Source organism: Mixophyes fleayi, chromosome 3 (genome assembly GCF_038048845.1).
Source record: "Mixophyes fleayi isolate aMixFle1 chromosome 3, aMixFle1.hap1, whole genome shotgun sequence".
Taxonomy (NCBI): Eukaryota; Metazoa; Chordata; class Amphibia; order Anura; family Limnodynastidae; genus Mixophyes; species Mixophyes fleayi.
The window spans coordinates 73,366,057-73,383,479 of NC_134404.1; the positions used below are offsets into that span (position 1 = coordinate 73,366,057).

The 17,423-nt window shown below is 42.2% G+C and overlaps 1 protein-coding gene across 1 annotated transcript in view; it reads right to left on the reverse strand.

Annotated features, from left to right (window-relative positions):
- The window catches only part of ANO7 (anoctamin 7), a 105,927-nt gene that overhangs the window by 37,599 nt on the left and 50,905 nt on the right, over positions 1-17,423 (reverse strand). Inside the window, exons 11-14 of the mRNA XM_075200858.1 lie at positions 10,669-10,812; positions 8,630-8,767; positions 8,256-8,354; positions 622-724 (exon numbers count right to left, since the gene is read on the reverse strand). Of these exons, the coding sequence (XP_075056959.1) occupies positions 622-724; positions 8,256-8,354; positions 8,630-8,767; positions 10,669-10,812 (484 nt within the window). The remainder of the gene's footprint in view (positions 1-621; positions 725-8,255; positions 8,355-8,629; positions 8,768-10,668; positions 10,813-17,423) is intronic.

Genomic DNA, 17,423 nt, shown 5'->3' on the forward strand with positions numbered 1-17,423 from the left:
TGCATTTCTAGAGGCATTCCTTGCAATGCAGGAGGATGCACAGCCACATCAGTTCTGCATTTAAGATATTCTCTTACTATCATGATTAAGAGATAATTGATTAAAATCTTACTTTTTTTTAATATACTGCTCTGTTTAGTCTATGATAGGGTGGATTTAATGTGGTCGGAGATGGGATTTAAATAGGACATATGTCAGACCATGTAAAATGCACAACAGTTAGGACCTGGGAAACTCAGATCCAGCTGCAGTGCAATGGTTCAAATCTCGACGTAGGCCCACGCCCTCTCCCAAACTTGTCACCTGACCTCAACTCCGTGCAAGTATGAGGTATGGTTTGTTTGAGAAGACAGCATTGCAGGTAACCTTCCAGTCCTTAGCTTTTTGTTGAACTAAATTACCCAGCATTGCTCCAAAAATGCTGAGAGGTCAACCACGAAAGCCATTTGGTAGGATTTGGTGATCGATAGAATTATAATCTTTTATTCACACAGATTATCTAGTGGTTCACATCTTAGACCTTAAAGTTCCTAGTAACAGTATTATGATGCAGATTACATTTTATGGCTTTTAGATAGCAGCAACCAGGTGTCTGTATGTCCACTCTTTGCTATTACTCACCCCAACGAGTCAGAAAATGAGCCGAAGTCAAATAGATCTTGGACAGCAGGAGAATTACAGCCAAGTTCAGCAGGGATCCAGTGATGCTGGCAATGTGACCAGCCTATGGGACATGAAGGATTGTACATGAAGTTTATTCCTCTATATCCTTTTCATATTGAAATTTGTTCATTTCATGGACCAAAATATAGCTAAAATTTAATCATCACTTCCACAATACATAGACATGAATTGAATATTTTATTCTCTGCAAATAACGTTTTCCAAACATTTGTATGTTTATTTACAATTATTTCATGAAGATCTATTTTTAAGTTACGTAAACTCCACTCCTGCAGGTAATTTGTTACAGAAACCCCATCTGTGCACAAACACTTCATCTGCACTGCTACTGAACACCTCAGAAATGTCCCCATAACAGAATTCAATCTATGCCTTTATTTTTGAGAAACTAGATACAAGACATTGTGGAGAAATGAAAGTGGTAATTTAGTTTACAGAATTTCAACTGCCACATCAATTTATATAGTGCCACCAATTCCACAGTGCAGAGAACGTGTCATTCACATCAGCCCATTGGAGCCTACAGTCTACATTCCCTATGACACAGACTAGGGTCAATTTTGTCAGAAGCCAATTAATCTACTACTATGTTTTTGGAGTGTAGGAGGAAACCAGAACCACTCAAACATAGGGAGAACATACAAACTCCACACAGATAAGGCCATGGTCACGAATTGAACTCATGACCCAAACGCTGTGAGGTAGAAATGCTAACCACTGAGCCGCTGTGCATTTTGATATATGCATGACACATACTCACATGTATGGTTAACGTGAATCTCCCAACTATGTTGTACAATAGACCAGGGTTTCCCAAACCCAGTCCTAAGGGCTCCCCAACAGTGCAGGTTTTCCAAATCACATGTGATATAATTAGGACCACCTGTGGATCTGTTACAATGTGTCAGTCAGTAATGAATACACCTGTGCTCCAGCAAGGAGATATGGAAAACCTGCACTGTTGGGGAGCCCTGAGGACTGGGTTTGAATAGACAGTTTTAATAGCTGTGCTCTACACCACCACCCAATGGTCATAATAAGTACTGTAGCTTTTTTTGATGGACCATTCTTTACTGAAAGGCGATAATAGCGGTGGTAATCGGTATTCTGGCGCTTTGAACAACGACACCCACTAAAGCGACAATTTGAAATCACGGAAGTAAGCGACATCAACATTTAAAGTGGCATTTTAATGGTGCTTTAAATTTACACATTTGAACATTGGCATCCGGTATTGTCGGAATTAGCACCAGTCGCATAGCCGTGTTTTAGGAAATCTCCGCTGTCTATGTTAAGGTAAGTCTACATTTAAACTATGACATCATTACAGTCATCGTGGTTATTTTTGTCGCTATACATGTGTCCGTATTCGAAGCGCCGAATAACAGTATCCAACCAGAAAGCAGGCACCTGGGAACCACCCATAAACAAGTCACACAGTAAGGAGTGTCAGGGTAAAATACACACTGCACCTGTCTGGATAATAATCACAATACCATGGATCCCCAAGACATAATATAAACATTATATTTCATTATAACATTTGTTGAACATTTAAAATTAACTATATTTAAACATTTAAATCTACTTCATGGTTAGCATTAAAATGCAACAGACAGCACTGTGGAGGATCAGCACATAAGCAACGTAATACATATATTGATATTTTGGGATAGCAATTATTTTCTAATTAAATAAGCTGTGAATTATTTTTATATTTGCATCTTGAGAACCACACAACAGTATAGTGTAAAGTGGACACCCATATCATCTTGAATTTTTATGACTAGGGGTAAAGCTAAGGGTAGGTTCAGATTCATTACTTGGCTAAATATAGGTCTAGGTTTAAATCTTTGGGTATGTTCAGATTTGTGGCTTGGGCTAATGTTATAGCTAAGCAATACATAGTATAAAGAACTATTCTTTTAACAATTTTTATTTGACCCAGGAGATCTTAAATCAACTTAGTAAAGCAAATTATTGAAAGTAGAGATGCTCAGGCTCGGTTCCCAGAGAACCGAACACACCAAAACTTAGCAGATCCAAGCCGTCTCGGTACTTTTGCGCACCCTCTGAATTGAAAGCGAGGCAAAATGTGATCGTTACATCGTCTGATCTCGCGAGTTTTGGATTCTATAGGTACCGCAATCCATGCTCAACCAGCGCCATTTCACAGAGGGACACAGAAGGGGTAGCACAGTTCTTGGCAGTCTACTGCAGTCGGCAGCATCAGGTAAAAAAACAAAAAAAAAAAAAAGAAGGAGAGGAGGGGTAGCAGTGTTCTTTAAAGTCTCCAGTGACATTCAGGAGAGCTCCTCCATTGCTAATTGTCATTAGCGCCCAAACCACCTAGAACATTGTACAGCCAGCGCCTCCTTAAATTACCAGTTTAACAGCAAGAACGCTAGTAGGCAGCTTGAAACAGACGTAATTGTAGGCTGCTGGGATGTTCATTGATCAGAACGGTTTGAAGTCTCCTTTTCAAGTTGTCACTATTACCACGCGTGCATAACACCTTTGGTCTAATCATGTCGGACTATTCCATGTTGTCGTTGTCAGATTCGTGTCACGGTGCCCAACCCAAATTTAGGTATTCTAAGCTCTTGGTAGAAAGTCACATTTTATCTCCAATTTTATCTCCAATTTTATATTCAGGAGCCACTGACTGAGATCTATTACTAAAATAATTTCTTAGAGAATAGTGCATTTTTTCCAAATTTTCTTGGACCTAATTTTAGTCAACCATGTTTGATTTGGGTAAATCTGATGTACCCAAAGAAAATTATCTTTATTTTCTGTCATTGGTAGACATCCAAATAACGTTTAAAGTCTCAGTAGAAGAGTGTTAGTCTACAAGTTTTCTCCCTTTTGGTTACCTTTTAGTAATAGAATATGATTGGAGTTCATAGATAGAAAGGTCGGAAGGGGAGGGGGAATGAACTCTATATCACCATTCTCAGCTCCTCTATTTCCCCTGTTCCTCAACTTTGCTGCCTCGGCGTCACCCTTGACTCCTCTCTCTCCTTTGCCCCTCATATTCTCTCTCTCGCTAAATCCTGCCGCTTCCAGCTGCGCAACATCGCACGTATTCGGCCCTTCCTCTCCCAAGATGCCACTAAAGCTCTTGTCCACTCTCTTATTATCTCCCGCTTGAACCACTGTAACCTCCTCCTTACTGGCCTCCCCCGCTCTCATCTCGCTCCCCTTCGCTCCGTACTCAATGCTGCAGCTCGGTTCATTTTCCTTTCTCGCCGCTCCTCTTCTGTCTCCCCCCTCTACCAATCCCTCCACTGGCTCCCCATCTCCTACAGAATCGTGTTCAAGCTCCTCACTCTTACTTTCAAGACCCTCTCCAACTCCACTGCTCCCTACATCTCCAACCTAATCTCCATACACGCTCCATCCCGCCCTTTGCGCTCGACTAACCACTGCCGCCTCTCTTACCCCCTGGTTACCTCCTCCCATGCTCGCATCCAAGACTTCTCCCGCGCCTGCCCCCTCCACTGGAACCAGCTCCCCCGCTCCATCAGAACTTCCCCCAACCTGTCCAGCTTCAAACGGGTCTTAAAAACCCACCTCTTCCTTAAAGCCCTCCAGTCCCCCACCTAATTGACCTCCTCCCAGTCTCCCCCTCCCCCCCCCTTCCACTCCTGCCCTCCTGTCCCCCCTTTCCATTCTCCTCTTCCCCCCCTCTCCGTCTCTGTTCTCCCTATTCCCTCCTCCTACCATTGCGTCTCTGTCCGTCCTACCCTCCCCTTAGATTGTACGCTCCTTCGAGCAGGGCCTCCTCTCCTTCTGTTCTCCACCACCTTAACTCTGCTCTTCAGCTCCTTGTCTCTTCCACAAGGTCCTCCTGCCCTTCTATCCCTCTCTCTACCCCGCTTGGGGCTCTCACCTCTCATCTAGCTGTGCATTGAGCTTCGGAGTTACTGTGCTTTTTGTTAACTGTACCGTGCTGTCTCACCCTGTATGGCGCTACGGATACCTAGTGGCGCCCTATAAATAAAAATAAAATAAAATAATAATAATAATAATAATAATAATAATAATAATAATAATAATAATAATAATAATAATAATAGACGTAGTATCTAAGAACAGGGGTGCCGAGGGGGAGGTGGAGAGTGTGGGAGCGGAGAGGTAGTGGTGGGGTTAGGGGGAGGGAGCTGCTTCCAGCCCCTGGACAAGACAAAACATGCAGAACAAGCAATGGAGTTTTCAGTGTGGGAACTTCCTGTAGAGTGAGCAGGGAAGATTAGTCTCAGAGATTATCAAATCTCCGAGACTAATCTTCCCTGCTCACTCTACAAGAAGTTTCCACCCTGATGCGCCACCAGCACAGCATAAGTACAGTGGGCTGGGGGTGTCAATGTGGGGTGTCTTGTGATGTGTTTGGGGGGGTGGCGTGATGTGGCTGGGGGTATGATAAATGTAATGTTTTATTATAATGTATGTATTATATACTGTGTTATCTGTACTATGTACTGTGTTCACTTATTGCTTGGCTTTCTATATTTCATGGACCTATACATTTTTCAAACAGATCCCCACATTCTAAGATTCGGACAAGAATCCAGTACCTGATTGTGGAAGCTGCAATACAGGTAGGCGAGAGCAACACAATTTTAATACAGGTCATGTCTAAAGAGGCACACTAACGTCCCATGTTGGCTATGCCCACAACACTAAGAGGCCACGCCCTCTTCATCGGCACACAACCCTTTTCCTGCTCATCTATGGAGGTGGCGCCAAAAAGTTGCTGTACCAAGGCCCCAAATTCCTCTTGCCTAAGACACTGTTCTAAGACCTGGTTCACATGGTTTGCTCATTGGTTTGGGGGCAATAGGCTGACGAGAGATAGATTTGTGCTTAGGTTATTACAGCATGCATTCCAAAATTTGAAATAGAGTGTGAATTTTATGGAACGCCATGTATTTCCATGACACGATTAAGCAGCAAAGTGGCTAATGTTTCATAGATCTCTTCAATAAACAGGAACAAAGTGAACTATTTTTTGTGAAATCAATGAGATTCCAAAACATTTGGCCAAGGAGCATGCCTGGAAATAAAATATGGATTGCAGCGCATACCATGCCCACTGAACCACCAACATCACAGCCCCTAACACCAAACAACACACACTATAACACCAATGATTACTACAACCAATAAATTTAATCCTTTGGAGCGCCCAAATCAGCCCGATATCTTAAAGGGGCAACTTCTCAAAATGACAGACCATTTTGACAGCAGAACCCACTAAGGAAGCCATTATAAGTGGTGAAATGCTTTTGGGACCTACCCACACTTCATAACACACAAGGAATGAACTGGCTCTATGGTCCACAATCCAACCACCACACCCACCCCCTACAGAGAAGACATTTCACCACGACAAGCCACACATGGCTGCGCTCAAATGGCTACGTACAAATAAGTATTACTTGTTTCTAGTTCTACTATGTGGAGGAACCTGTGTCTGCAGTTCCCACACACCACAACCTACCCCAGCCAAGCGCAATAATGCACTCTTTAAAATGCGGATACAAATGGCCTCAGGCAGTTGTCTAGCACCAATTAAATACGTCTCTCCTGACTAAAACAAACAGTTTTCCAGCACAGTTTGCTCACAACAAAGGTCCGCCTTTTTGGGGAAAAGGACTGCAGAGGCTAAGAGGGAGGGAGAGAGTGAATCCACTGCCTAGCAGCCTTTTAAATACAGCTCACAGGTGCCAGCATTAATCAGTCCCACAGCAGAACAGAAGATCCAAACTGGGCCTTGTAAATTAAGCCCACCCTTCGCTCTCCATCTACAACCCCAGGAACCCTTTACCAGCTTTTCCATAAAGCTGAACATCTCTGTGTGAAGCAGATCCCAAATATAAACTCTCTTTGGGGTTTTAAAACATGTAGGTTAGAAACCTGAGACTAATATACCTGCCTACAAACACTATTCCAGCGTGTTTGTCACAGTAAAGTGGATCACTGTCACAAATGTATAAGTAAATTAAATGTTATATGGATCTTAGAATCCCACTACATGACTATTTTAGACAGCGTTCGGCTGTTGTCCAAACCCTTCTCATCGCGTTCAAATACACAGGCAATGCCACTATTGTTAGGTGCATGCAGTTCCCCCTTTTTGAGCAGTGCAGTGTGAAGCAGGACATACTTCTGACTGTCCCTGCACTTTGTACCACTCAGTCAAGACTTTGTCCAGTCACCCAAAATCAGAACGGTCCTATCAGAATCGGCAACTGGAAACCTGCCTAAGCTTGCACCTGGGTAATCAGTGCAGGTAACCAGCCACAGGGAATCAGAAGCCAGTTCAGGGGATAAACTGCTACAAGAACTGCTGCATCAGGAAGAAAGTGTGCAAAAAAGTTAACCCTGTCCTGACAGGGGTGGATGTCTCTTCTAGAGTTGAACACATAAGGGGAAAACAAATCTAGGTATGTATTATGGGTAAGTGAAAAGGGATAAACAACAAATGCTCTCCAATACTAACATAAGGTGGGGAATATAACAGCACAACAATGAGAGGAGATGGGCTGAAATATATTCATACATTGCTCTGTTAGCACAAGTCCTAGCATATGGTAATGGTCAGCGGTAAATGTAAATTAGTATATTTGCACAGTGTTTCAAAGTATGGAGAAACCCCAGAATTCTGAACAGGTGGAGAGCTACAGCAATGAGGGGGGATGAAAGGACACAAAATGTAAATCTTGGCCTGACTATGCCAATAGTATACATGAAATAGTATTCACATTGCTGGTATACCAATACTACACCCACAGTAACCCAAAATAACTTCTATGCACATACAATAGCACTGCACACATTGCTCCTGATGCGGAGTTGAATGTATGTTGGGATTAATTTACACTAAGAAAAGCCATCCGTGAATACCCCCATATACTGAGTCGTAGGCATCTTTAGATGCATGCAGCTCTGCACCTGCCATACATACACATGCACAACCAGGTCATAAGCAGAAGGATAATTAGTTAACATTTGATTGCGAAAAAAACATTCGCTATTAGGCTTAAATAAGGCAGCAGATATAATATTCTTGCTCGCATACATATGAAAGTAGCATGTAAAACAAAAGAAACGACCCACCACACACACACACTTTTGGTACCCCCACCAAATCCTAGAAAATAATTGTATGCACAATCAAAGCAGAAAGCGTCTATGGGCTTCAGAGGTGAATTTGCAATCAGCCAATCAACCGATTAGCTAGTGCCGGTGACCATTATCAGCGTGTATTTGCACCTGCCCTGTTGCAGGTGTAAATGATTTGGCTCCTATATCTGTCTCCATGTTGACCTGCCTCAGACGCATTTCCATGAACATGTCCTTACTGTACTTGGTCTCCCTGCCCTCCCCCCGGTTTGCCTCTAGTCATGAGGAGGAGCAAGTGACAGATGTACACAACTCTGTATGTGCACATTTGTCTGGGCTCTTTATGGGCATGTGCAGTGCAAATTTTAGTTATTTACGCTATGCAAACTGGAGTAAGTACAACTCAGCAACAGGCAGTTGTCAGTAAGATGGGTACTCACAGATGAGATGAGCAGCTTGTTCTCACTTCTTGCAACAAACACAGAGATGATGAGCCGATATAGGATGACAGAAACCAGAGCCATGATAACCACAGCAATCTGTAAGAAGAATATATAGGGTAATCATGGGCAGGCGAGTTTTCATTTTTGACAACCCCTTCGTAATCTAACCTACTGAATAAAGTTAATGGGAGGTCCCAGCTCCAACAAAACCCCTCTTACCTGAAGCAAAGAGAAAAACTGATTAGCAGTACCCCTCTTACCTTTATAGTAGCTGTGGATTAGAATATAGCCAGAAATATGGAATAATGCAGGTAATGTTTTCACCCTCAAAGCTCTACACACTGTTGCAATAAGTGTTTACAGTCGCTCACCATTAATATGATAACCATGGATCCCGTCAGGACTCTACGTAGACGTTGAGCATCTGGAAAATATGGTTCCATCACCCCGGTGATTGGATTGCGTGCAGTGAGAGGAGCCAATGCTGTGAACTCAGGACGAGGAGTCTCCTGAAATATAAGTGTCACAGATGTAAATTTGTCATGTGGTCACCTACTAATGGGGTGATCAAACAGTCCTAGAACATAGCGGTAATTCAACAAAAACACAGCATTTTCACCATTGGATTTATTAAATAAATAGCAGTAATTTTGGAAATGTTGCATTAAATACCAGATAACACTCCCTAATGCATAGGTGTGATTTTAGGAAGCAGGAACCCCACTTGTACAATATAAAATGTTAACGGTTTGTCAGCTTCCAGGTGGACTGATCACTTGACCGGCATCGTCAAACTTTCCCTTTGGCACCAGGAAAACACGTGTGTGAAATTGGTTGGTGTCTTATTTGTTTACTAGAAGTGAATAAATTTATATGGTTTGCCCTATAACATTTAAAAAAGACGGCATTACAAAAGGAACCTGTTATGCCGAAAATCTGAGAAATATTGGACATAATATGCCAAGATAAAAAGTACAGTAACACATGACCAGCATCATATTCAAATATTGTACGTTTATTTAATAATCTATACTAGTGCAGAAGTCATGTTGTACAATATCTATGTGTGTATTTACCATTTAACTTGTTGTGTTACATTACACATCTATGCGCATATCACAAACATAATGCACAGTGATACTTGGCCAAAAGTGGAACTGAAGAGATTATATATCTGCCTGTATCCTTGTTCGTCCCTATGATCGCTCCTATAAAATGACATATTCTAAGCTACCATTTACAGTTTGAATACCCTCCCAGAAACTCTGAACTTGTCACTGTAAGAAGGGGACCTCCTGTTATGGATAATAGCAAAAAACAAACACAAAATCCCCCAAAATGGGTCTCAATAGACTGTGGCTTAAGCAGTTGTTAGATCGGAGGCAATGCTCCCTTAACTATATGAAAATACATAAAGTTTTTTTTTGTTGTTTTTTTTAAAGATCACAGTTAATCTAATATAATAAGATCTTTCTAATGCATTATTTTCTTACACACAAACCCAATAGAAAAAACACATTGTACACATAGTAACCGTGATTGGCATCTACTACTACAACACGTATAAGCTGCTGAATGTCATCTAAAAAGTGATCACATTTTTTCCACTGCAAACTAACAGGGTAAAGATATCAATTCAGCCATTCAGATTAGTATATGCAAGTGTCTCTTGACAAGAGGAGACCTCTGTTAAAGATGCACTTGACAGTTGCAGGTAAGTAATGGAGCGCTCTTGTAGCACTGGGAACTCATATATAAAGTCTGATATGAAACAATAGACCTCCAAGTACAGGGTGGTCCTATACCTGTTGCATCTCCTGCATTTATATAGTGGAAACCACACCCTGTATGCGAATCCTCGAGCAATGATTTTTGCAAGGTCAAATAAAATTAAAACCCACATGCAGAGTTAACAAGCGTATAAATAATCAGACACCATACGGTACGACCAGCATAGCATCGCAATAACTCAGTGCAGAGGTATCATTGTATAGATTGAAAGTGTTAACAAATGTGGCCAAAGTGGGGGTATATACTGTGGTATGCCATACCGCCTCTTCTCCTACTGCCTTTGTTGTAAAACTATCAAACTCCATTTACTCACAATCCCATTACCAGGCGCGGGCTGGGAGAGGGATCGCCGGGGGGCACACAGGCGGCCGCATCATATGACAGGGGATGCGGCAGCGGGGATGCGGCAAACTATGTTTTTTGCATCCAGGGGGCGGGCGACCGGCCGACCCCCCCGGCCCCAATAGCCGTCTGACCCAGCAGGCCGGGGGGCCGTTGCCCCCCCTGCCCATTACAGTTTTCATACCACCACTTCTAAATTTCCACTTCGACCACTGGTTGCACAGTTCATTCAAATTATGCAGTAAATTATCTAAAATCAAATATCTGTTCAACTCACCTCAATTTCACAGAACTCTAAGCAGCTCCATTGGTGTGACAGATTGGCATTAAGTCTTTTCCAGTACTCCAAGAAGGACACCGCCCAGATTGACATGAACAAACTGAACAGAAGTGTTCCTGCATTGTCAAACAGCAAACCGGCCTGTGGAGATTACATATTCATATATACCAGATTCACTATTGTCACTATTCATCATACATAACATAACATATAATGTTATTCCTACTACAGAACATACATCAGTTTGGTTACCGCTTTAGCCAAACGACAATTGCTACTATGTGGACACTGGATCTCATTTAGGAGTGGGCCTACATCTATTTATATAGCGCCACTAATTTCGCAGCGCTGTACAGAGAACTCATTCACATCAGTCCCTGCCCCATTGGCGCTTACAACCGAAATCCCCCAACACACACAGACCGAGAGAGACTAAGGGCAATTTAATAGCAGCCAATTAACCTACCAGCATGTTTTTGGAGTGTGGGAGGAAACCCACGCAAACACGGAGAGAACATACAAACTTCACAGATAAGGCCATGGTCAGGAATCAAACTCATGAACCCAGTGCTGTGAGGCAATAGTGCTAACCACTAAGCCACCGTGCTGCCTACATAATTTTTTTGTGCAAGATACACACTTTTGTACAGTGTATGTGCACCAAAAATGCGACATACATCCACGTGAAGATTTTTGCGTATTTGCGACTTATAACTTTATGCTAGGCGAAGTGAAAGAGGGGAGACAAGGGATGGGAAACTGTAGGCCAAATACATGTAACTGCTAATTAAGTATACAGGGCTGCATATACAGATACGCCGCTCAGGAGGTGTGAAGCCATGCAGTGTAAATTTTGGACTTGTGCGAATAAAGCAGAAGGACACTTGCTATCCATCACTCTCTCTGCATGCTATGAACTTTCAATGTCTCTCTGTCTTACAGTTTATTTGCATTTATTGCTCTTGACTTTTAATATATGTCATTATATATCGTTCGTATTTATGTTAATAGTAACATGGTTACATAAGTTAGACAAGGTATTCTTAGATGATGCCAGGTGGAATGTAAATCAGGGATAAGCGAGGACTAGATGTCTGGGTTAAACAATTGGTGTACACATCTATAATGTCATCTAGTGTCTCCTGTTTCATCATCATTTATTTATATAGCACCACTAATTCCGCAGCGCTGTACAGAGAACTCATTCACATCAGTCCCTGCCCCATTGGGGCTTACAGTCTAAATTCACTAATATATACACACACACAGACACACAAGTATCCAGGGATACTAGTATAACAATAACCTGGTTACCTAGACTCCTAGGCAGCTTCTGCACAGGGAGCCAGCAGTCCCCTATCACCATGGGGGAGGACCCTCAGTGTTATACCTTATCACTTACCCACCTATCATAACCTGGCTACCGCCCCTAGTCGAAAACACCATTAGCTCCACCACTGTGGGAATATAGAAGGGGATGTAACCTGTGTTTTGACTGTATTGAGGGTGTTCATAGAAATCAATTTATTAGGAATTTTACAATACGAGGTATTATAAAAAGGTATATTTCAATATCACTTCATTTCAGCTTGTTATTTTGCTGTTTAATATTGCAATTTTAAAAAGATTAATAAAAATTACTTTTTAAGGAAACAGTTGGGATTTACAATCATTCAGAAGAATGACATTTAGGGGAATATTCAATTAGGTCCTGCAATTGCAGCTGCGCGTGTAAAGTGACAATACGGTACCGCAACATCACAGAATTCCCTTCGCAGCCCTATAGGGTGCGCACGGAAATCCTCGTTGTTGTGACAAGTTGTTGCCAATGGGAGCGCGTATCTGCGATCTTTAGACCCAATTGAATATGTCCCTTAGAAAAAGAATTGGGTTTAACATTGTGTACTGACAGTCTCTAATTTTATATAGAGAGATCAGTCGGCTAGAGTAGTTTGCTGATCAATTGGGTGTCAGTCTGTTAGAGACTTTAGAGTAGTGGCTACTGTGTATGTGTATAGTATATATTATATAGTATTCTACACATTCTGAACTAAAATTTCTACTTAGTGGAACATCATTCTGAAATAGTATTTGTTTTTAGTGGCGAAAAACAGGGTGCAGATATTGTTTGACTGGATTTTAAAAAAGGAAAATCTAATTGCTTTTTGGGGTGTGCTGCTCAAAGTGTTTCTAATGAAATAAGCAAACCTCTGAGGGTCAGTCTGACATTTTTTTTTTATTTCAATTTTTCAAAGGTACGTGTACGTACATACGACATGAACAGAAAAAGAAAAAGAATGAATCACAAATATACCAATATCAAAGTCAGATGAGTTACTCACACTACATAATCGCATAACCACAACATATGTGCTGAGCTTGTTTAGGAACATATCGTACATGCTCATACATCAGTAAAATACAATTACAAGGTTCAACATTTAGCATTTGACATTTGTTGCAAGATCTAGGGGAGGACGAGGACTCATGTATCCGGGACACGCTGACTCGAGGACACAAGTGAAAATGGAGACTCAAACCACCTGTACCATATACCCTCAAATTTCTGCAAGACCAGTCTACTAGTGTACACAAATCACTCGTGCCCTATAGTGGTGTTAACCAGAGTTTTTCAGTTCTTAATCGTGGGACTTGTCGTGGCCAACCACAGCCTCGCTATGCTAACCTTAGCCACCATGAGTAACTGGGAAATATACATTTTTGTCAGCTCATTAACCTTACCCTTCAAGCGAAGCCCAAAGAGACAAGTGGCCGGTGAGCGAAGGGACACTTCGATTCCAGTATTCTGAATGCAGCGCATGACCCTACGCCAGAAGGTTTGTATATAAGGACACTCTCAAAGAAGGTGCCAAAAATACCATTCTCTGAATTACATTTTGGACAATTAGGGATGCTATCCGGGCAGAATTTTGCCAATCTAATAGGAGTCAAGTAAGCCTTGTGTAAAACACACACTTGTTTTTGTTGAAACTTTAATGACGATGTATAGTCACTAGTGCTGTCCAGAGCCATCCCCCAGTCCTTATCTGTTAAAAGGACCAATATCTATTTCCCATTGATTTCTCAGGTCGTTCAAATCTACTGTGGATTCATATAAAAGACATGATGAGTACATATGTGAAATCAGACCCTTGTGACCCAGAGCCTGTAGTTGTTTTCTCAGTGAGGATATAGCAATCACTGGCGGCTCCCCCTTGAATTGTGCGTTTATAGCATTTCGCAATTGGAGGCATGAGAAACCTTGAACAGTTGTCTAGGGAATTTTCCATGCCCAGAACAAAGGATTTGAGCACATTCGTGTCATACAACTGACCTACAGCCACTACACCAAACCGGGACCACCGCCTGGACCCCTCCATTGTGTCTAACTCCTTAATTTCTTTGCCCACCAGATAGGAGTGCATGGGTCAATGTCAATATATCTCATTATTTTATTACTACCTGCCCAAATCTTAATTGCCTGGAGCAGGGGAGCCCGTGAGCCAAGTCATCCTGACAACAGTGACTGTAAAGGTGTATGGTTCACATTGAATTGGTCTACTAACACCCAGTGTAAGTCATGATAGTCAGGATCAAAAACCCATGCCTTGAGATGAGCCAATCGAGAGGCAATATACAATTTCAAGTTAGGGAACGCAAGGCCACCAGAGGATCTGGACCTGCACAGCGAGCTGAGCTTTACCTTAACCCTCCCCAGACCAGAGAGATCAAGTAACTATCAATGCTACGGAAAATGGATGGTGGAATATATATGGGTGACTGCTAAAGTATATACAAAAACTTTGGCTGCACCACCATCTTAATTAAATTTATCGTACCAGAAACAGAGAGCTTCCTCCACACATGAATTTTTGATTTAAGATATTCAATCTGGGGTCGCAGATTTAGATCTACATATTCTGAGGGGGTATTAGTAATCCATATTCCCAGATACTTAAATTTTGGTGCCCATTTTAATTGGAGGTCTTTTAATGGCGTCACGGGACATTCCCAACCCAGTGCGAACACACTGGATTTATCCCAGTTGATTTTTAAACCGGAAGATAACCCAAATCCATCAACCACTCACAAAAGAGTTCCTAGGGAGGTATCATGGTCTGAAAGAAACAGCAGCATATCATCTGCGTATAACACCACCCTATCCTCTCTATGCTCTGATTTAAGTCCTTTAATTTCATTATCATGACGGATCGGACAAGCCAGCTGTTCTAATGCTAGCGCAAACAGAGCCGGAGACAATGGGCATCCCTGTCTAGTGCCTCATTCTAATTGGAATGGTTGAGAAAGATGACCATTAACACATACCCATGCCACTGAATGCGATTACAGGAGCTCAACCCATTTTATAAATTCCGGTCCCACCCCAAATCGGGATAACACCTCCCACAGGTAAGGCCACTCCACCGAGTCAAACGCCTTGGCTGCGTCCAAAGTAGAGATGAGCGCACTCGGATTTCTGAAATCCGAGCCCACCCGAACGTTGCTGATCCGAGCCGGATCCGAGATAGACCCGGGTATTCCCGCAAAATGCAAAACTGAAAGCGAGGCTCTGAGTCATAATCCCGCTGTCGGATCTCGCGATACTCTGATCCTATAAATTCCCTGCTAGTCACCGCCATCTTCGGGCATTGATCAGGGTAGAGGGAGGGTGTGTTAGGTGGTCCTCTGTCCTGCTATATCTCGTACTGTTCAGTTCTGTGCTGTGCTCTGTGTTCTGCTCAGTCCAGTGGTGCTGTGTCCTGTGCTCTGTCCTTCTGAGTTCAGTGGTGCTGCTGGGTCCTGTGCTGTGTCCTGTTCAGTCCAGTGGTGCTGTGTCCTTTGCTCTGTCTTTGTAAGGGCATTGTTATTTCCCCATTATTCCCAAATTATAAAAAACAAAAAAAGTAATTCTAAAAAAATAAATATAAATATCCCACAACAATCCTGCAGTATAAGTCCATTGGTACTGCAATATTACCAAGTTCACTCATTCTGCAGTATAAGTCCAGTGGTACTGCAATATTACAAAGTTCACTGATTCTGCAGTATAAGTCCAGTGGTACTGCAATATTACAAAGTTCACTGATTCAGCAGTATAAGTCTACTGGTACTGCTATGTTACTGGCAGGAAAAAAAAGGCAGTTTGGAAGCCCCTGTACAAACTGGCTCTATTTTACCTGAGTTGACCCCCCTCCAGTGTATACTCGGAAAGAGTTTTTAGTGCAGCGGGGAACCTGGTCAGTGAGCGGCGAAGGAGGTTGCTTCCTCAGAACGTTGAAAAAATGATGTTCATAAAAATGAATTATCAATTCCTCAATCAAGTACAGCACTGCCCTCCAGATAATAGGGACCTGTGGTTGTGGAGTCCAGCGGGGACGAATTGATAATGTGTGAGGAGGAGGAAGTACACACTGTAGGGGGAGAGGAATCAGAGGTTGAGGATGAGGACGACATCTTGCCTCAGTAGAGCCTGTTTAGTTTGTACAGGGAGAGATGAATTGTTTTTTTGGTGTGGGGGCCCAAACAAACCAATCATTTCAGCCACAGTTGTTTGGTAGGCCCTGTCGCTGAAATGATTGGTTTGTTAAAGTGTGCATGTCCTATTTCAACAACATAAGGTTGGGTGGGAGGGCCCAAGGACAATTCCATCTTGCAACTCTTTTTTTGCCATTATGTGACCATTCAACAGTCGTTTGCCATGGGCACAAAGTAAAACAAATTTAACAAATTAAACCAAAAGTAAAATGCCCTGTCATAATCGAAAACAAGAGGTATTGACGTGTTTGAACTACTGTAGTGTTTATAAGTTATAAACACTACACTTGAAAGCTTGAGCCTTTAAATGAAAAAGTCACTCTTCATTGCACGAATATTTGCAACAGGGACAATTTTTTGGTTAACAAAGTCAACAAATAACACTTCTTTCGTCTTTCACATACTTGATGGGATCTCAATGATGAATGCTCTGTACCATGGTCGTCTAAAACAAGAGTTATTGACGTGCTATAACTACTGTAGTTTTTATAAATTATAAACACTACACATTTGAAAGTTGGAGGAGGTATTGTGGCCCCGGTACCAAATTGGGTATCGGGGCCACTCCACTATGCAGTCCAGATAGAGGCGTATCAGATATTAAACAACGTTGACTGTTGCTGCCAAATCATAAATTAATGAAAATGACCTGTCATCGTCAAAAACAAGAGCTATTGACACGCTCGAACTACACCCTGTATATGCTGAAGAGGATGTAGGAGCAGGCAGCTGTGCAGTGGAATTCAGACCATTTGAAGGCGGAGGTATTGTGGCCCCGGTGCCAAATTGGGTACCGGGACCACTGCACTATGCAGTCCAGAAAGCTACCTCGGTGAAACGTTTTGGACTAAACAATATTGTGATGTGTGAGGTGTTCAGAATTGACTGGGAATTAGTGGAAATGATTGTTATTGAATGTTATTGAGGTTAATAATAGCGTAGGAGTGAAAATAAACCAAAAAAAACTTGATTTTAACACTTTTTTTTAAGTTTTTTTCAAAATAAATCCGAATCCAAAACACAAAACACGAGACACCAAAAGTGGCCGGTGCACATTCCTAGTCCAAAGACACCATAACTTCATCCCCTGAGGGAGACAACCGAACCTGTAGGAGAGTGTACAGCCTCCTACGATTAATAGATGTAGACTTGCCCGGCATAAATCACGTTTGATCCGGATTAGTCAATTCCAGCACCACTCTATTCAACCTCAGAGC